The sequence below is a fragment of the Amblyraja radiata genome, chromosome 9 (assembly GCF_010909765.2).
Source record: "Amblyraja radiata isolate CabotCenter1 chromosome 9, sAmbRad1.1.pri, whole genome shotgun sequence".
Taxonomy (NCBI): domain Eukaryota; kingdom Metazoa; phylum Chordata; class Chondrichthyes; order Rajiformes; family Rajidae; genus Amblyraja; species Amblyraja radiata.
This window is the reverse complement of record NC_045964.1, coordinates 8,103,094-8,125,234: the sequence shown is the minus strand read 5'-3', so window position 1 is coordinate 8,125,234 and position 22,141 is coordinate 8,103,094. Positions and strand designations below refer to the sequence as shown.

Here is a 22,141-nt window from a genome sequence, read left to right as displayed (position 1 = left end):
TTCGTTGGAATCTAGAATACAATATATGCTGAATTGTTAATAGTGGTCTTTTGGTCATGTGTTCCACTTGTCTTGCAATCCAACAATTGTTCAAGCATTAGTAGTGATATTTCCAGAATCCATAGTCAGAAGTGGTTCCAGAGTACTAGAAAATTACAAATGTCATTCCACTGTTTAAGAAGGGTGCGAGGCAAAATAGGGGAAACTATAGGCCTGTAATGGGCCTGTCCCACTTAGGCGACCTTTTAGGCGACTGCAGGAGACTATGCAGGTAGTTGCCTTCATGGTCATGAGGAGTTCCCGCATTCTGGGAACTAGTCGTGGCCTCATTATGGTCACCGCAAATTTTTCAACATGTTCAAAAATTAGCGGCGACCAGAATGAAGCCGCCATGGAGAGTAGTGAGAATTCTCATGCCATAAGTGCAGTAAGTGGGTTACCAGGAAGTCAAAGATTGTCGTAGGTTCTCGTAGGTTGTAACTGGTGCTGACCGGTGAATTTCATTGGCTCATTGGGGAAAAAAATGTAAGCAGTAGTTTTCTGAACCAAGGATAACCGGTATTGTTAATGTCCGTCGAGCTTCACAGCCGTGTATCTCTGGCTTCTTAAAAGTTGTCTCCACTCCTTCTTCCCCCCTTCTCCCCCCTCTCCCCCCCCCTCTTTTAAAGGACTTACGTGACCCTTTCCGTACACTGTGCTTTCACCGTCTTAATTACAGCGCCAACCTTCCTGTTCATCGCGGTGTGTGTCTCTATCACATTGGCTTTGCACCGTGTGAATTTCACTCAGACAGTGCACCCCCCGCTTGCCCTGTCCCCCGCCTGCATTACGGGCTGGTGAAGGAAGCGATGTGTGTGTGTGTTCCATTCTGACAGTCGCCGTTCCAGTCGCCGGTTTTTCAGGCGGCTGTCAGAGTGGAACACACACACTGTTCCACTCTTGACAGTCGCCAGCAGTCGCCTGAAAAATCGCCTAAGTGGGGCAGGCCCATTAGCTTGACTTCAGTGGTTGGTAAGATTTCAAGAGTCCATTATTAAAGATGAGATTTCCGAGTACTCAGAAGCACATGATAAAATGGTTTTGTTAAGGGGAGATCTCGCCTGACAAATCTGTGGGAATTCTTTGAAGAAATAAATAGCAGGATAGACAAAGGAGAGTCAATAGATGTTGTTTACCTGGATTTTCAAATGGTCTTTGATAAGGTGCCACATGTGAGGCTGTTAAACAAGATAAAACCCCACGGTATTAGAGGGAAGATACTAGCATGGATAGCAGGTTGGCTGAATGGCGGAAGGCAAAGAGTGGCAATAAAGAGGGCCTTTTCTGATCGGCTGCCAGTGACTAGTGGTATTTTGCAGGGGTCGGTGCTGGGGAGAGGATTCAGAAATTGGAGGTGTAAAGGGATTTGGGAGTATTAGCGCAGGGTTCCCAAAAAGTTCATTTGCAAGTTGAATTGGTAGTAAGGAAAGCAAAAACAATGTTAGCATTTATTTCGGAAGGACTAAAATATAAAAACAGGAATATAATGCTGAGGCTTTATAAGACTTTGGTCAGACTGCACTTGGAGTACTGTGAGCAGTTTTTCGTACCATAACTATCTCCAGAGCCAGGTAATCCCCAGGCTGCTATGGGCCCCCTCCGTCGCCCACGACCGGCTTGGCCCGCGAACCAACGTCCCTCTCCTCACCCAACCGCCTTCGTATCCCGGAGGCGCCTCCTGCAGCCGACATTCAAGGCGCTGGAGGCAATACCCCGGTCCCTCTTCTACCTGCCCACTCCTCATGTCTGTCGTCGCAACGGCTCCCTCCTCCTCGGCTCTCCGGTCATCGGGGCCGAGCACGGTGGCTTCTGTGCAGCCCACCTGCATGCCGCAGCCCGCTGTGTCTTACTTCGCATCAGAAGCCAAGCCTAGCCTGCTGCTGTGCGTGGCAACGGGTGGGCTGCCAGGCATCCTGGAGGGGTTCCCCGGCTCTGCGGTATCCCGGGAGCTTTCTGCTGCTGCGCGGCAATCCGTGAACTTGTCCAATCCACCATGTGAACATCAAGGAAACCCCCTAACAATACAGTGGGAAAACCCTCACCATAAGGACTTTGGTGATTTGCAAACTAATTTAAATGATTAGAAGCAATTATGGATGAGCAATAAAAGTAGACCTTATTTGTCATGCCTATGTTCCATGTGTAAATGAAAAAGAATTCCAGACATTCATCAAATCTTTTACAAGCAGATGTTGCCAAGCTATCTAGTAGCTCAGCATGTTAAACTCCATTCTTTTATAATTGGCTTTTGCTATAGTACAAAATCACTAGAGTTATTTTGTCCAATACAGATGATTGGAATTGAAGAGCATAGAAGATTAACTTGACTAATTACATAGTTTATTTTAATTTAAAATGCTCTTTTAATATTTTCTTGTTTAATATTTTCAGGAGGGTGCGATTCCAACTCAAAAAGGTACTATCGATATGACTGTGTTGATGACGGGGCGTGAGAGAGCAGAATATGTACGCTGGAAGAAAGAGCGAGAACAGATTGATCAGGAAAGGTTGGCACGTCATAAGAACTCCAAAGGAGAATGGAAAAGAGCATGGGATGCAAACAAAACTGAGAACATGTAGGTTTATTTCCTGTTCTAGACGGTACTTAGAAGATGTCATTTTGTATTTGTCTAACTGTAACTTGGATAATTTAGTGGTTCTGATAAAATTAAATATTTCCCTTATGTTGTCAATGGTGATATTTTCACCATAAGAAAAATTAAACTGACAACAAATTCAATTAACAGAAATCTGTGATTATGTTAGATAGAGCTCTAGGGGCTAGCGGAATCAAGGGATATGGGGAGAGGGCAGGCATGTGTTACTGTTTGTGCATGATCAGCCATGATCACAATGAATGGTGGTTCTGGCTCAAAAAAGGGCCAATGGCCTCCTCCTGCACCTATTTTCTATGTTCCTATGTTTCTATGTAATACTAACATGGAAAAACAAAGGGAGTTAAATTGGCTTGCTTCTGAAAGAATGTGTGGATTGTTGCAATGCATATCGACTACCAACGGTTGAGCTGATTGAAGGCAACAGTTTAATTTTGTGCTATGTGCAGAATTTCTGAATGCAAGCAGCTGGGAACTATGTACTTGTACTGCTAGATTGCTCTTCTCTGCAACACTCGACAAAGCCTTACTATTCACTGTGAAGGTTCTGCCCCAGTTTGACTTGCAAAAGTGCAACCCCTCACACTTATCTGAATAAAGCCATTACTCAGTCTACTTGCCCAGCTGATCAAAATTCTGTTGTAATTCTCAATAATCTACGATACCACCTATTTTAGTGGCATCTGCAATCAGGATGTTGAAGTGGGGGGAATTATGAATAATGTATGCCTCATGATGATTAGACAGTAAGAACAGATAGCTGCAAAAGTCAGAGTTGGAGATGACAAGTTTTAAATTGAATTTGTCCGTACAATTGTGAGTGTACAGGGAGTAGGCTAAGAGGCTGAGAACCAGTCTTGCAGGGTATTGATCATTCCTCCTTCACCCCCGCTACTGTCTGGGAGAAAATACAGAAGTTTGATAGCACATACCACCAGACTCAGGAACATCATCTTCCCCTTGGGTACTGTCAAATTCACCTCAACCCCATTGTGGACATTGGATTTGTCTATGGAACTGTTGTGCTACAATGCTGCACTCTGTATCTTCCCCTTTGCTTTTCTCTACCTATTATACTTGAGTTTGACTTGATTGTATTTGTGTAGTATTATCTTATCTGATTGAATATCAGGCAACACATAGCTTTTCACTCTACATCAGTACACATGACAATAATAAACAAAACTTAAATTAAATCTATTTACTAATCCAATCATTTATGGTGCATGTGAAAATGTATTCAATTTAGAAGAGTGGTTTAGCGCCTGCTATATCAAGATCAGTACGGATTTGAACCTATTACGAGCTGCAGAAATTAGCCAAAACTCAAGGAGTTGCACCATCAGATGAAAAAAAAAATCCTTAATTAACTGATAAATATTTGATGCCCCCTTTAAATGTTACTGTTGGGGGACCCTTTGTGCTTCTTTATAATGGAAAATAGATTGGAGGATAAAGGTAAAAGAAAATAGCTGCACTAACAGCATTACACATTGCATGTGGATTGATTATTATGGTCTACTTGCTCTGCATGCAGAGGCTGTGCTGACCTCTGGTGTTCTTTAAGGCTCCAAAATTCATCAAATTCATGGCGTTAAGGAACATTATTGTATTCACCTACCCTTGTAAATTTACATAATCTTTGATACCTTTATGAAGATCATTAAAACCAAAGTATCTTGCAACAATTTTTCTGCAATATTCATTATATTTAGTGTATTGCAATCTCAATAAAGTGAAATAAGCCTTAATGCCAACTAAGTCATGCAGAAATGTTATGTTAAAAACTGGATTTATTGTTATATCATCTCAATTCATACAAATAACTGTACAATTGGATTATTTTCTTAATGCTAAATCGATGATGACTTTGTATTGGAGTGTCTAAAGTGTGGAATGTACTTACAATAAGCACTGCATTTTTAAAAACCAGGTTTCAAGAAGATTTTGCTGTGGAAAATGAGCTTGGCTTTCATAAGAGAAAAGGTTGGTTTTCGATCTGTACAAAGATAGTATATTGTAAAATGTAATGTTCTCTCTTGTTAGTTTTGAAGCTTAAATTTAAAGATCGCTGTATCTCAAGTTTATTAAATGTTTATGACTGAATTCTTTAAAGGAGAGCCAGAAAAAAATTTGTAATGTTTAAAAATAATTTTCAGCTAGAGAAGGAATCCATCTTTACCTCGTGGTGTTATTCTCTTCATTTGAATTAATTTACACATTATAAAAAACGACTGATTATAAGCCATGAGCCTGGGAAATTGAGTAATGCTGAAATAAAAGTACTGGAAATCTTAAACAGTTCAGGCAGCATCTGTGGGAAGTGAAATAGAGATAATGTTTAGGATCAAAGAACCTGTGTCCCAATGGATAACTAGAAATCAGTTCTGAAGAATAATCTTCAATTTAAGATGTTAATTCTATTTCTCTTTCCACAGATACTGCCTGATCTGCTGAGTGCTTTCAACATTTTCAGTTTTATTTTAGATTTTCAGCAATTTACTGTAATGCTAATGACTTGTTTTCTGGACATGTAAGCAGCCAAATGTCTAGCTATCCTGTTTCAGTGCAGCTAAAACACTAGCATTTACCCAAACATTCTGAAAACTATCCAGATATGAGGCATTGATAGGGTAGACAGTTGGAACCTTTTTCCCAAGATGGAAATATCAAATCCTAGAGGACATCATTTTAAGGTGAAAGGCACAAAGTTTAAAGCAGATGTGTGGGGTAGTTTTTTTTACACATAGAGTTTTAAGTGTCTAGAATGTAATGGTTGGGGTGGTGGTGGAGGCAGATACAATAATAGCATGTAAGAGCTGTAGATATGGATATGCAAGGAATGGTGGAATATGTATTATGTGCAAGCAGATAAGAGTTGGTCTTGATATCATATTTGGTGCAGATATTGTGGGCCAAAGGGCTTCTTCCATTGCTGCACTGTTCAATGTTCTATGTCCCATCCACAAAAAAACCTTCATTCTATTTTAAATTAGTAATTAAAAATTATCAGTATGGTCTTCAAATGGCATATACATATTTGTAATCAGTTTGTGGTTCACAACAGTACTTGGGTCCAAATGCTCTGCCAGCCTTTGAATGGACATGGAAAAACAGCCGAATTTCAGGGATGAAGAGGTTATCCTGGGCACTCTCTGACCAAGGATGGCAACAAGCAGGAAAGATTCTTCTGCCTGATGTCATGCCTAGAATAAATGAAGACAGTCAAGGACGCTGGTGGCCAATCACCCCAGTCATAGGGTGTCATTGACCTATTCATCTTGAGCTGCTTCACTCATGATCTTCTGTCTGTTCTAGGGCAAGTGGCTTTTCAACTGATTTTCTAAAGGTGTTCCAATACTCTACAAGACTCATCAGAAATCAATGGAATACTCTCCACTTGCCTGAATGAGTGCAGCTCGAATAAAATCAGAAATCCTGGAAGCACTCGACAGCCAAGCAAAATCTGTGAAAGAGGAAAAATAAGTTTTATGTCCTGTCTGAATAACCTTTCTTCAGAATTGATTTTGATTGGCACCTTCTATCGCCAACTTCATACCTAAAATGTATTCTATTTCCAAGATGTGTTCGAGCAACCTCCCCAATCTTCTACCAAAGGATAAGGACAGCGGACACATGAATTTACCACCAACTCTGTGACTTGCTTTATATTGACTTAAAATCTCATCCTTATGTTTGGTTTGTAGCTGGATCAAAATCTATGGAAATCTAGATGCAGGCATTGAGAATAGCTGCACCAATTGAAATCTACAAAGCAGATCACCACCACCACCACTTCAGGGCAATTAGGTTTGGCCATTAAAATCCGACACTTGCGAGGATTAGCCACAATCCATGAATGAATAGGGTTTCGGCCCGAAACGTTGCCTATTTCCTTCGCTCCATAGATGCTGCTGCACTCGCTGAGTTTCTCCAGCATTTTTGTTGCCTATTTCCTTCGCTCCATAGATGCTGCTGCACCCGCTGAGTTTCTCCAGCATTTTTGTGTACCTTCGATTTTCCAGCATCTGCAGTTCCTTCTTGAACAATGAATAAAGCTTTCCAGTGTTTCTCCTTCGATCGATCCATAGTCGTGTGGAATATTATTAAAAAAAGATTTGATCGCAGACTGTTATGGGGATTGTGATGTGGAATTAACTTGTGATGTGGGATTCACTGCAGACAATTATGCCAAATTTATGCTGCTTTCCATTAAAAAAAATTTGGCATTCTTCAGCATTAGACATTTGGTAATTAACATTAGCAATGCGCCAATATCATGAGTGATTTTGCACCAGTGAATGCTCATTAGCACTCCATGTGTAAAGTGCCTGTCATTGGCATAGAACAGACAAGTAAGTGAATCTGACTTGAAAAACATCAGTAAATCACACAACAAAGGGTAATCAAGTTGAAAGGTTTTTGGATGCTGTATATTGGAGGCTTTGGTGGAGGAAGTGGAAAGTAGGAGCAATGTCTGGTTATTACAGGGGCTCTGGGAATGCTGGATCCCAGGAATCCAGCCATGAAGTAGATTATTTTTTTGTCATATACACTAGGTGGAGATGAAATTCCTTGTTCACATGAGGGGCATAGAGTAAACAGTAGACTTACAGTAAAGGTAAGTACAACGATAAATACAATGTGAGCAAACAGCAGAATGGTGCATAATGTAATGCAATATCTGAAGTGTCAAATAATATTAAGGACTAGCATCATAACATTTAATGACAAGATAATGAATGCATCTTCATGTGCAACAGGCATCTAATTACACCATGTTCAGATATCAATTGATATTACTTGTATTTCATTACTTAAATTTGACAAATGCTCCATTGTACCCATACAAATCTCTTACCCTCAGCTTGCAACTTGGCCATGCTGCATCTAGTCAACCATGCAGTCACATTATCCAAGCAGATTACATCACACGAGAAATAGGAACAGGGGCATAAGACATTTGGCTCCTTAAACCTGCTCCATCATTCAAATGGATTATGGCTGATCTAACATTCCTTGCTCCTGCTCCATACCTTTGTTTATCTTATTGATTAGAAATCTATCTAACTTGGCTTTATATATTCCCAAGGTTACATATTGCTCTGTACCAAGTTGTTCCAAATATTCACACTCCACTGAGCAAAAAAAAATCTTTCCCGTCTCAGTTTAAATGAGTATCCCCTTATTTTGAGACCATGCTCTCTAGTTATGGACTCTCCCAAGAAGGGTTTCAGCCCAAAATGTTGCCTATTTCCTTCGCTCCATAGATGCTGTTGCACCCGCTGAGTTTCTCCAGCACTCTACCTGTTCTGTCCAGCTCTTAGTTGGGTAAGTACACACCAGTACAGAGTTGCAGTAAGACTTCCCTAATTTTATGCTGATGATACTTTATTGTCACTTTTTTTTGTTTTTGCACACCAAGTACATAAAAGAATCACCACAAAGGCACCGACAAAGTTCCAAAAAGTACTCATCCCTTCTGCGTCTCCCCAAACCCCTTGAAATAATAGCCAACATTACATCATCCCTCCCTATTACTTGCTGCACTTATCAGCTAGTTTTGTGACCCAAAAATCCCTTTGAGCTGCAGCTTTCTGTAATTTTCTTAATTTAAATACTCTTGTTTTGCTCTTCACACTAAAGAGAACAACCTCTCATTTTCCTACATTAAATTCAAGATTCAAGAGTTTATTGTCATGTCCCTGATAGGACAGTGAAATTCTTGCTTTGCTTCAGCACAACAGAACATAGTAGGATGACTACAGAACAGATCAGTGTGTCCATATATCATTATATAAATATATACACACATGAATAAATAAACTGATAAAGTGCAAATAAACAGATAATGGGCTATTAATGTTCAGTTTTGTTCGAACCAAGTTTAATAGCCTGATGGCTGTGGGGAAGTAGCTATTCCTGAACCTGGTCGTTGCAGTCTTCAGGCTCCTGTACCTTCTACCTGAAGGTAACGGGGAGATGAGTGTATGACCAGGATGGTGTGGGTCCTTAATGATACTGCCAGTCTTTTTGAGGCAGCGACTGCGATAGATCCCCTCGATGGAAGGGAGATCAGAGCCGATGATGGACTGGGCATTGTTTATTACTTTTTGTAGTCTTTTCCGCTCCAGGGCGCTCAAGTTGCCGAACCAAGCCACGATGCAACCGGTCAGCATGTTCTCTACTGTGCACCTGTAGAAGTTAGAGAGAGTCCTCCTTGACAAACCGACTCTCCGTAATCTTCTCAGGATTATTAAGAAAGCGTTGATGTGCATCAGTTTTCTTGGACCAGGAAAGATCTTCAGAGATGTGCACGCCCAGGAATTTGAAGCTCTTGACCCTTTCAACCATCGACCCGTTGATATAAACGGGACATTATGACCCATGTGGCAGTTTTTTACCCACTTACTGAACCAATCAGTGTCTGTGTAATCAGTATTCTCACAACTTGTTTTCCCATCTATTTTAGTGTAGTTGCTAAATGTGGCGACCACACATTTGTAAGCAGTTGCCGTCCCAAGCACTGATCCCTGTGGTACCCCACTGGTCACAGGTTTCCCAATCTGAATATGTTCCCCTTATTCATACCTGCTGCTTTTTGACAATCTTCTCCATGCAAATATATTACCTCAAATCCCATGGACACTTACCTTGCGACTTACAAATAATCAATTCTGACATTTTTCCAACAACAGATGTTCAGCTAATTGCCATATGGGTTACCTGCTTTTGGCCTTCCTTTCATTTTCAGTCATGGTGTTACATTAGCTGACAAGGGGACATCACAGTTCACTTACGCACGCCTTCCAATTGCCACGCAGTGGGACACAGCAATTGACTGGAGGAAGGAACTGCAGATGCTTGGTTTAAACCGAAGATAGACACAAAATGCTGGAGTAACTCAGCGGGACAGGCAGCATCTCTACTCTCCCTGCATCCTAGCGGGTGACAATGCTGATTGTTACTGGGGCCACATTTGCCAGAAGCGAGGTTGAAAATATTAAAAATGATGCTTTTAACACCCATTTTGTCTTCTCACATCCAACCTCCTTTTTGGCCCATTGTCTAACAATTTACAGGTTTAACATAGTGTAAGTGCACATGTTACTTTTCCCATTCACAGAAAGCAACATTGCTCCATCCTCAATTTAAATACCCCAACATGCCCATTAGCAACATGCCCAGATGAAAGCTTTTATGACTTGATTTCATACACAACTATTAGCTTGTGCGCAAAAGGCAGGATAGAGTTGAGATCTGAGATACAGTGCTGAGTGGAACTGCATTGTATTGTGTAGGTTTATTCTGTGAAAACCCAGGCTGCTGTTATTATCATATGCTGAAGAGTTTGCAGGATGTTCCAGTAAGCTATTCACTCAAAGGATGAGGCTTGACTTTGGGGATGTGAGTGTGGCTCGGGAAGGCAGCATTCATGTTCCCACTAGATCTGTGGGTGTAAGCCAGCCAGTTCAGATTGCAGACCACCGAACCATGATGACACCGAGCAGAACCACACTTTATCTCTGGCTGTTGATATCTCACAACCTAGAATGAGATTTAAGCTTTCATTAAACAGAAAGAGCCTTTTCTTTGAGCTTCGTAGTGCATCAATGGATAGATGTTATAACTATCCTCTGCTCCAGTCTGGAAAATCAGATGCATGAAGATCGAATGTCACAGTTGTAGTCTTTCCAATACCAGGTGGCAGTTTACAGCAAGGTTGGCATTATTGAAATGCAAACGTCTTACAATTTATTCCTCATCATGGGGTATTGTTTCCTAAACATCCTTCGGACATCTGACCTTATCAAGAGTCGTATTTACTTCTCCCTCTTCCAGATATTTCTTACTATTCATATCCTGTGCTCATTCTGTCAATCATAATCTATTGTAAGGTGAATGTCCACTAATCTATCTGGGAGCAGATGGTTTATATGGAAGTTCTCAAATGATTCTTTATGTAACTGCCACACAATTTCCATGTTAGATGCTATATCAAACTATTATAAAAACGCTAACTACTTCACATGTCAATACACTTGTATTGTGTACAATCAACATCTAACCTGGGAGTGGTTGGTGATCCCTTTGACCGTTACTGCTTTGATCATATTTGCCGCTGAACACATTGCCAGCCATTTGAGGTTGTGTTTGGGTTTGAGTTCCAAGATGGCAGTGTTCTTGTCAAATCACACTTGCCTATTGATAGTTGTGATCTACATAATTTTGACAAATGTTCACTGCACATGTGCTAATTCTCTGCTCACTGATTTCATTTGCAGTACAACAATGAAGATGGATGTGCAGGATGTTATTTTAGAGGCTATGCATACATATTGTCTAATAAACAATTGCTAATGATTCAATTTCCTTATATCAAGGAATGTCAAAAATCCTTCAGTAAAGAATGGTGAGGCACATATCATTTGCTGCTGTGATTTTGCAGTCTAAACTTGAACAAAATTGCAATAGTTCTCCAAATTGACAAGAGATAGATGAACGGGTGAATACATATATTTTTTTAATTCATTTGCTTTTCAGAATCTCGGCAATGTTGGCAAGGCCACCACTCACTACCCCTACCAAATTACCCTGAGAAGTGAAGGTGACAACTCTTCAACTATTTCATTCTTTCTGGGAAAGTACTCCCACAAAGATATTGGATAGGGATTGCCAAGATTTAGATTAATTGAAGAAAAACCAATATGGTCAGGATTGCGTGGAACTTTGAGGCGATATCGACTTTTGCCTTTATGTTCTTTGGTAGCCAACGTTATGGATGTAGCTAACGATGGGTATCTCTGCTTTGCATTTGCACTGAGGCTGTATTTTTCCAGATAAGCGGGCACTATTCCATTACAATGCCTTGTATCTTGTAAAAAGGCTTTACGGTGTCAGAAGGAGAATTGCTCGTCACAGAATACTAGTCTCTGACCTGCTCTGTAGCTGCAGTAATTGTGTGGCTGGTTCACCAAATTGCTGATATATTTTGATTCTCATCAACCCCCTCCCCTGGCCAGACTGTTGATTGTGATGGACCTGGTGATGGTAATGCCAGTGATTGTCAAAAAGATAGTTGTTCTCCCTTGTTGGAGGATTGTTTGGCACCTTGTTAATGTTTATGTTACTTGCCATTCATCGCCCATGGCAGAATTTTTTCCAGGTCTTGTGTGCAGATATTGGCTACTTATTTGATTGCTGTTTCAGTTAAGCTCAATTAAGGAACAGTGCCTATTCTTCTATAAGGAAGCCTCCATCTATAAAAGCACCCTTGATCCTGTTTAATTGAAAATTAAAATACACTACTGATGCAAGAAATCTGAAATAACAGCAAATGATGGAGATATTAGCTGGCCAAGCAGCATCTGTGGACAGAAACCAATATCACAATCAGCAAGATTCACTATTCAGTATTTCCACCACCTACTGTTTGAGCAACATTAGCAGCTTGTTAGGTGACGGGTGCAAGGTCTTCATATTAATCAACCTCATCTTCTAACTTTTGATGTTCTGTTCATCCGAAGATGATTAATGAATTCCTTCTTTACCTGCAACATTTTCTGCTATGCTGTGATGTTCAGGATGCAACAGCCAACTAATTGTGATCACTCTTGGTGGCCAAAAAGGAGGGGAGTGAAAGTTACTTGAGGAACTCTCAGGAAGTGGAGTGAAGCTACTTAGGACCAGGGTAACTAGCTTGATGGTGAGTGGATTGATGGGGATGTGACAGAGAAGCATCATAATGCCCCAATTGCTGATTTCCTGGTATGCCACCAGCATGCTCCTTCTTCCCTTGACTGAGGAACAGTATCTTTACCTCCTTACAATCTTCAGCAGTACTTTAAAGTATCCTTTGATGGTTGGTTCTCAATTCTGCACTTGCTGCCCAATATCAAATCTCTCAACTCTTCCAAATCCTGTCTTCATTGCAGGTCTTGAAGTATTGGAATAAAGCCTGTATCATCTTGTTTCACATTCAATAGTCAATAGTGCTTTATTAGTCAAATATACAACTGCACAGCAAAATTCTTTTTGCATATATTATACATGCGGGCGTCGCCATTTTTGGAGCCAAAAATTTGGAGACTATTCTAAGTCTGGTTGGCCCATCTGGCCATCTTTGTGTCCCAGGGGTGTCTTTGGCAGCCAAACTTGAAGGCGCTGGAGGCATTACCCTGGTTTACCCTCCCTTGCCTGCCTGCTGCCATGCATTCAATGCCAAATCCTCAAGATATAAGATGCTGAGTTCAAATACCACAGACAGATGTGTTGAAATTTTACTTCGGAGTCATGTGAGTGACTACGTGAAGAACCCGCCGGCCCGCATGCGCGTCATTACGTCTAACGCATGGCGCAACGACTGGCTGGCAGGCACGCTGCTCCTCCAGCGGTAAGTTTCAAATCCTACAGGAAAGTTTCGAACTTACTTTTCAGGTTGTCCTTTGTTGCAGGAATCTCTTCTCGCAGAGTTTTCTGTTGGATATTGCATACGGGCGAAACCCAGTCGGACCGCGGGGAAACCAATTGGACCGCGGGGATTCCGGCTACGGACCACGGAAGTGCGGGTAGCGGGTGGCCGTTGGGTTTGCTGCTCGAGTCGCTGACAGTGCGGTCAGCGACCCCGACTTCGGCAGCCCAAAAGGAGGGCAACCCTGGAGTCGGAGAGGCCTGGGCTGGACCAGCCCGGCCAGGAGGGTTCCCCTCCGTCATTTAAGGGTACGTCCTTGGACGTTTAACCCATCCTGATATGGTCCATGAATCAGAGCCATATCAGCGCAGGTCCTCGGGGGACTACGACAGTGCCTGTTTTCAGGGCTACTTACTAATCTTCCCTCAGTGGAGAGGAGTGCAAGGACCCCAACCCCGGAAGTGTGTCCAGGGCACATTCTACATTTGTGAATTAGATTCAGAATACCCGGGGGGGGGGGGGGGGGAACAGAGGTCCCCTCACGTTACTAACGGCAACATCACCCTTACGTCTCCTATGGCAGTAGTTTTTCTAAAGCTGGTAGCAGCCAGGGAACTGATTCTGTGAGCAGAGGTCTTCAGTCCCAGGCCCAAGCTGGCCTTCAGGGGTAATATACTATCCACGCACCTCGGCAGTTCTACCCTCCAAATTAAGGACGGGAATGGTAACTACATCAGGGGCCTTTGGGCTTACCTCAAGCCCACTGGTATCTATGCAGGTACGTGAGTCTGGGTTCCGAAACATGGGTTGTGTGGTCTAGTTATAGTGTATTCTTTTAAAGTATGGCTACAGGGTGGGCATTTATTTAGTTGCCACTAGGCATATCATAACCAAAAGATAAATTTTATTATCAATAAATTGTGTAGTAGAATCGGACCTGCCATGGCTGTCTAGATCCCTGGCTTGGAAAGCCTTGTTGAGCTATACCTACAGTATCAGTCACCTGTGCGAGCTACACATGGTGGCGTCATGGTAATTCCGCTCATTAAAGGGACTGTGGAAGATTCTTCCCCAAAACGCCGACTTTATTCATATCAATAAAGTAATCAAATCTCTGATTTAACTGGGATGGGCATCTTCATTCATGTAAAAGTCTTTGCCCATGACAAATAACTGGCAGGTTTTTGATCCAGCATTTCTCCCACTATGTCTGACGTACGGGGGGCAGAGGTATACAGTCCTTTCCGGTATACTGCATTGGCATCGGATAGGAGCAGGATTCGGAGTCACTAGCACATGCAGCCTGTTTGGGAAATGAGGATACCAATAGAGCATCAATTTGCACAGCTAGTCCTGGCGGCTGCTGAAGGAAGCAACCTGACAGCCCCAACTCAGAGTGAGTGCCATGTCTTGGGCATCTATGTCAGACAAGATTGCGACTCGTCGCAGTCAAAGAACGCTCCATCTTAAGGCATGTCAGGCAGCAGCTCCTGGTTCAGGGTTGCAAATTTCCTCCCACTCAAATGACGGAGTGGAAGAGAGAGTGCTACAGGAGTATGCACATGTGCCTGAAGCAACGCCTGGTTCAGGGTTGCCATTCCTCCCACTCGGCTAAACGCAGTGATGGAGATGGTGCTAAAATACATGCATACATGCCTGTGGCAGCTCCAGGTTCAGGTTGCATAAGTTCTCCCATTCGGATGTATGAAGGATGAAGATGGTTGAGGCAGCCCCTGGTTCAGGTTGCATAAGTCCTCCCATTCGGATGTATAAAGGATGAAGATGGAGCCATATATATTATAAGACCATGGGAGATGGTGTCGCAAAACATGCTTGGTACAGAGGCATGCACAGACAAATTGAAGATACGGATGGTGACACCTGGTTCAGGTGCAATTACTCCCACTCTAAAAAGAGTGTCTAAGGTTAGTATGGATTAACTCCAAACAGTAACCCGGATATGACTATTTGCCGGGGTTCCATGCTTAATGCATAATGCATGACAATTGCATGAGGGAAAGCAGTGTGCTTTGCCTCTAAAATTGCTGCTCCGTCGGAGACGGACTAGCCACTACAAGAGAAGTTGGCCAGCAGCATCAGCGATCTAATGAAAATGACAACATGGACAGAGTCTGCGAATGAAATTTCGCTGGAACTCCAGCAAAGGTAAGGGACCTGGAGTTAGAGACGCTGGTAAGTAGGTCTCGTTATTTACCTCCATGAAAGTCACTATGGTGGACGAACAGTATTCAGCATTGCTCCACTAACTTTTCGTCAGAAAATCTTCAGTTATATTACAAACTGATGTGAGTGCTCAAGATGGGAATTTACTAATACCATCTCTAGTTACAGAGGTGATGGGATTTGCATAGTTACCAATTCTTCAGTTATATGGTATCAACTACCTATAGACACTAGGTGCATTCTATGGGTTAAAGGTTTTGTGCGAATATGCATAATCTGCATGCCAAGTCCAAGTTGATACACTTGGTGGTGTCATATGTTAATCACATGGGTGCAATCAAGTCAAAGTATCCGGTGATAGTTTACCTAACCTCATTGGCACTGGTGTATCATCACGTAAAATCAATGTCGAAACAGAATGGATGTTGGATCACTAAGTATTAATGACTTGGTGGCTCATGGAACACTAAGATCGAGATGTTTGCATCCAGGCTCAATCACCAGTTGCAAGAAAGAAGAAAAAAAAAATATATATATATATGTGGCATGGCAGTGGCGATAGATGCATTCTCGCTACACTGGGGAGGAATGTCTTCCTCCATTTTGCCTCATCAGTCGGGTTGCAAAAAATTCAGCAAATCCCGCTTCAGTCATTTTTGTAGTGACTGGCCTATGCAGCCATGGTTCCCGCTGATGTTGGGAATGGTAATAGAACCTTATATGGTTATTTCTAACATAGAATTGCTGGTTCAGCCCATGACTCGTGCAACCATCCAATGCATGATAAAATCAATTCATTGACTTGCAGACTCTGAAAAGACTGTTCCTGCGGCTCGGGTTGTAAGGCCGAACCATGGACGTGCAGATTGCAGGGATAACACCAGATAAGCAGTACATTTCCTCATCAGGAGATGGGAAGTATTTTGTTTAAATGCTAATTTACATATATACGGCACGAATAACAGACGTCTGGGAGTTCATTTTCGAATGGTTCTGACAATAATTAAGTTATAGTACCATTAACTGTGCCAAACGTGCCTTCTCATCTTATTTTCTGCAGGGAGCGGGACCCACTCTGTTGGGTCTCACCCTCTGATATTCAGATTCATGAAGGGTATCTTCAACTCAAACCTCCCAGGCCCAGGTAGGCAGAAATATGGGATGTTAACATTGTGCTGACGCCGCTTCACCGGTGGGCTCCAGCTACATCCCTGTCCTTGGTCAAACTCACTTACAAAGTGGTTATGCTCGTGGCGCTGGTTCAGCGCAACGGGTCCAGTCATTGCATAAGCTGCGACTGGGCAGGATGGTTACATCTGCAGGCAAAATAACAATTTATGTTCATGGCTTAGTCAAGCAGAGCAGACCAGGGGCATCAGGTCTCAAACTAGATTTTGGGCATACCCCATGGACCTTCAGTTGTTGTGTGGTCACATCTACTACAATACATTAAGGTCACTAAGAGCCTTAGGGGCACTGATCTAGCAATGTTTGTTAGTTACATAAAACCTCATAAGAAGGTACTAGTACAGACCATCTCCAGGTGGTTAAACGGGTTCTGGCTTGTGCAGGAGTGAACACTGACATTTTCAAATCTCACTCCACCAGGGCTGCAACAATTTCAGCAGCATGGTTATGGACGTTCCGCTGTACCACATCCTAGCGACTGCAGGATGGTCAAACAAATGATCTTTCCAAACATTTTATAACAAACCCATTGCCAGACCGGGGGTATTTGCCGACTCTATTTTAAGTTCTGTTTATAGTTTGCTCCCGAATGAGTGGGGTTACTATTGTCATTATTTGTTCAATAAAAAGCATCAGCATGTTTAAATCTATGTCATGTATGAATGCATTATTAATGTTCACTCATCCTTGGTCAATTGATGCAGTGAGTGACGCATGGACTCGTGTCCACTGCATGAAATCACAGAGCTTTGAAATCTTCACGTAGTCATTCACGTGACTCCGAAGTAAAATAGTAAGATTAAACGAGAACTTACCAGTTTGAAGTTTGATCTTTATTTTATGAGGAGTTATGATGAGGGATTACGTGCCCTCCGCTCCCAACCTTCTCTCATAAAGATCAGCTGGTAGTTCTACTTTCTCAAATCTTCTTCAGTTCATCAACTGTCATCTGTGATTTCACGGCGCTGCTTTGAAGATTGACGCGCATGCGGGCTGGCGGGTTCTTCACGTAATCCCTCATCGTAACTCCTCATAAAATAAAGATCAAACTTCAAACTTGTAAGTTCTCGTTTAATCTTACTATTAACTTGGGTTTACAGGGTGCATCTGAATACTAAAAGATTGAACGAGCAAAATCTGGCAATTAGCTTAAATATGGGAAAAAATCATCTGGTTTGAACCTAAAGAATGAAAACAATCCACTTTCCAAATAGAAAAAGCAATGGACTGCGTAGAAAACTGGGAATTTACGTACGTAGATCAATAAAATGCCATGGTTAGATATGGAAAATAATTAAAAGGCTAATGCAATACTGACCTTCATATCTAGAAATAGGGAAGTTGTGTTATAAAGATAGAAAGCCATGGTTAGACCACTTCTGGATTACTGGATCTAAAACGGGAACTTTTAGTGTTGAAGATAAATAATAAAGCAGACTGGAGTGCAAGTTCCATACAGATACATGCAGCCCACCTTTTGAAATTAAAAAATTATTAAAAAAATTATTATCATTGATCTGTTGACAGTTTTAAACAAAATAATTTCTAGCCTCCATGTTTAGAAGCGGGTAGAAATTATGCTGCAAAATGTAGAAAGTCTTCGACCAATTCTGGATTATTAGACATTTCTGAAAACTAGAATGATGTTTAGATCTCTGCTGAATTAATACATTTCCACACTAAGTAAATCACTATCAGCTCAAGGAACTTAGGGGAAATTGACCTGCAGTTATGCTGCTGATTGCTATCCTGCTGGAGTCTGGGTTATGTCGATATCAGAAGTATCTGGTTGTCTAATATATAAATGAATTCCTCAAACTTGCTTAAGTTTACATGTTGTAATTGTTGGTAGTTAAATATTGTAGTACACTGTTTATTTTGGATGATATTTTCTGCTACCCTTTTTAGAGTGGTGGTGAGTATAATGTTTTTGCTCTCCAGGAGGAAGAAACACAAGAAAATGCAATGTACGGTTTCAGCATCACGATATACGAGGTAAACTACCTTTAAATAACTTTCACAATAATGTGATGCATCACTAATAGTGTATAAGTACAGTTGAATTGCCTTGTACTTTCTAATCACACATTGCAATAACCAAATGCCATTGAGGGAGGGCAGTGGGAGTGAGAGAATCTACTGTGGGGAAGCCCATTGATGCTGCTGAGAAGGAAGAGAGGAATTTAGTCATGTATCCTGGGAGTCAAGAAGGAAGAGGAGTGCAGGAAGGAAAGAGATAAGCATGATATAGGAGTGGGTATAATCTTGTAATGGAGACACAGGGACCTGCGAAATTTAAATCTTGAGCAAAAACAAGGTGCTGGAGGAACTCAGCAGGTCAGGCAGCATCTGCAGTGGGACAAGGGCAGATGATGATCTGGATCGGAACCCTTCTTCAGACTGATGGAGAAAAACTGGGAGAGATAGGCGAGACTGGAGGTGATATGGAGACAAAAGGGTTCTGATAAGAAGGAAGATGGGGATTGAAATGTAGAACCAGAGAGGGAGCAGTGGGTGGAAGAGAATGGGAGGAGCGGGTAATAAAAATGAAAATATGGGACTTGAAGTAGGCAGGCGTGGGAGATGAGCAGATGGACAAGAGGAAATAAACTTGGTGACTGGGCAGGGGGAGGGAAAAGCTAGGTGTGAGCATGTTGGAGAGGAGTGAGGGATGGGTAATTGAGAAGGTGAAGGTTTAATGAAATTAGAGATTTCAATTTTCATGCCATTGTAATCTTGAATAATGCTGTGAATGATGGGACCTGAGACCCATGTAAAATGCCACATTTGTCCATTTACTTTGTTCAATACCATTGAAGGATGATACATATCTAATTAAAATAGTTAATTCTTCATTTGCCTGCAAATCATCTTGGAAGAAATTCAATTTGGGAACCATTGTTTAAAAAAAATAAAGATGGTTTAAACTGAAGATATTTTTTTGCTTGAGCTTACTTTGTATGGCACTACATTCCACAAATTCAAGATTTTTTAAAGAAGTTGAATCTGGAAGACTTTGTAGAATATGATATTTGTGGGAAGATTATTTAACAGTCGGGAAAGTATTATAACTGATCATTCTGCAGGACAATAGACAATAGGTCCAGGAGTAGGCCATTCGGCCCTTCGAGCCAGCACCGCCATTCAAGGTGATCATGGCTGATCATCCCCAATCAGTACCCTGTTCCTGCCTTCTCCCCATATCCCCTGACTCCGCTATTTTTAAGAGCCCTATCTAGCGCTCTCTTGAAATCATCCAGAGAACCCGCCTCCACCGCCCTCTGAGGCAGAGAATTCCACAGACTCACCACTCTCTGTGAGAAAAAGTATTTCCTCGTTTCCGTTCTAAATGCTTACTCCTTATTCTTAAACTGTGGCCCCTGGTTCTGGACTCCCCCAACATCGGGAACATGTTTCCTGCCTCTAGCGTGTCCAAACCCTTAACAATCTTATATGTTTCAATGAGATCTCCTCTCATCCTTCTAAACTCCAGAGTGTACAAGCCCAGCTGCTCCATTCTCTCAGCATATTACAGTCCCGCCATCTGGGAATTAACCAAAGAGAAGAGCCAAGCTGGTACCATTCGGAGGATCGATTTCAACAGTCCCAAAGTGCGAGCTGTTTGGTTGTCTAAAGATAATTAATTCCTTGGATTTTGTGCAGTTTCAGAAATAGAAATGAAGAAAGGAGCCAGAGTAGATCACCTGTTGTGCCTGCTCTACCATTCAATAAGATCATGGCTGCTCCATATTTCCAGGCCTCTTTCCTGCACCAATGCAATTTCCCTTAATTTCATCAATAACTAAAACAAATATAAATCTCAGGCTTGAATGTGCTCAACAATTGGGCCTCCAACGGTACCGTTAAGTGGGGATTTCAAAAAATTCACCACCTCTTAAATCTCTATCAAAATTCTTTTAATCTGTCCTGACGGGAAATCCTCTTATTTTGATCCTGTTTCCTGGTTCTGCTCTTCCCGAACAAAGGAAAAATTAATTTAGCAATTGCCCTGTCAAGAATTTAAGAATGTAAGAACTTTATATGTTTCAATTAGATTATCTCTTAGTCTTCTAAATGTAAGAGTATAGTCTGTTTAATCTCTCCTCATGGCCAATTGGGGCATTGACTATAAAAGACGGAGAGTCGTTGCAGGTCTGTAAAACTTTGGTTAGGCTACATTTAGCGTATTGTGTGCAGTTCTGGTTACAACGTTATGTGGAGGTTTGGAGAGGGTGCAGTAGAGGTTCAGTTGGGTTGCTTGGATTGTAGGGTGTTAACTATAAGAAGAAGTTGGAACAAAAGATTATTTTCTCTGGAGTATCACAGGCTGCATGTAAAATTATTAAAGGTAAAGATAGGTTAGATAGTCTATTTCCTAGGGTGGAAATGTCAAATACTAGCGGGCATGGGTTTAAGTTGAGAGGGCCGTGTTTAAAAGAGATTTGAAAGGCACGTTTTTAAGCACAAAGGGTGATAGGTGCCTGGAATGCACTGCCAAGGGAAGTGGTGGAAGCAGACATGATAGCAACATTCAAGAGTCATTTAGAAGACGTGTGAACAGACAGGGAATAGAGGAATTCAGTCAAATGGGAATAGTTTAGACTGGTATCATGGTTACCACAGTCATGGTGGGCTGAAGGGCCTGTAACTGTTCCATGTCTTATGTTCTATGACAAACCCTCCATCTGGGAATCATTCTAATGAATTTTGCCATAATCGTTCTATCCCAAGCATATCCTCAGATAAGACCAGTCATGTACACATTATTCCAGATTAAGTCACACCAGGATCTTACCCCATAATTGGAGCAAGATAGAAAACAACTTAAGACAGCAAATTAGAGGCACAGAAGAAGAGTTGTAGTAACGTAAGCAAAAGGAAATAGGTAACACTAAAGAGTGATAGATCCAAGTGGTGGAGAGGCTATAGCTTCAGAAGCTCAGCTTGGGCACTAGCTTTGAGTTGGGACACATTAATTTTGAGAAAACCAGAGCTTGTGGTGGAGCAGTTTACCCATTATTGCAACTCACGCAGGGCTGGGACAAACAGACACAACATGGAGTCAATGGATGAATTGAAGAGACAATGACTGGGTAGATATGTGGTATCTATTCTTCCTTTGAATGGTGTCTCAAAGGTCATAAATGGTATCTTATTCAGTTGGCTGGAGGTGCAATGAGCACATTGAAATAGGTTGGAGGCAGCTGTCAGTTGCAAACGTAGAAATACAAAAGGTATTTGAGGTGTGATGGACAGATTTCTGACTCGGATATGAATGGGAAGAGAGGTACCTTACCTAACATGAAGACAGGCAAAATGCTGGAGTACCTCAGCGGACAGGAAGCCAGGTAAGGACATTTTATGTGCAGTCATTTAGTGGGAGTAGGATTGGGAGCAGAAAATAGTCTTATGGATGAAATGAACTTGGGTAGCCAGAAAGAGAAATAGAAGAACAACTAGACAAAGATGCAATGATCGAGGGAAGAACATGGCCTTGTGACCAAGGAGGGAAGGAAGATCTGGCAGATGCAGCTGAACTTAATGACAAAGAAGGTGGTTAGCTCAGGCAATAACTGCCTAAATCACGTCTTGAAGGGGGAACTAAAGCTACATGACTAAAGGATGCATGAACTTTGAGAAGGACCTACTAAATGTTTTGTGGTTGGCGGCTAGAGCCAATAATTTACATTTCAGTCTGTATCCC

The 22,141-nt window shown here is 41.8% G+C and overlaps 1 protein-coding gene across 3 annotated transcripts in view; it reads left to right on the top strand.

The window, feature by feature from the left end:
• LOC116976741 overlaps positions 1-22,141 on the top strand; it is a 201,416-nt gene that overhangs the window by 118,132 nt on the left and 61,143 nt on the right. For all 3 annotated transcript variants that reach the window (XM_033026629.1, XM_033026630.1, XM_033026628.1), the window contains 3 exons: positions 2,431-2,615; positions 4,588-4,640; positions 18,379-18,432. In XM_033026629.1, coding sequence (XP_032882520.1) covers positions 2,431-2,615; positions 4,588-4,640; positions 18,379-18,432 — 292 coding nt within the window. The remainder of the gene's footprint in view (positions 1-2,430; positions 2,616-4,587; positions 4,641-18,378; positions 18,433-22,141) is intronic.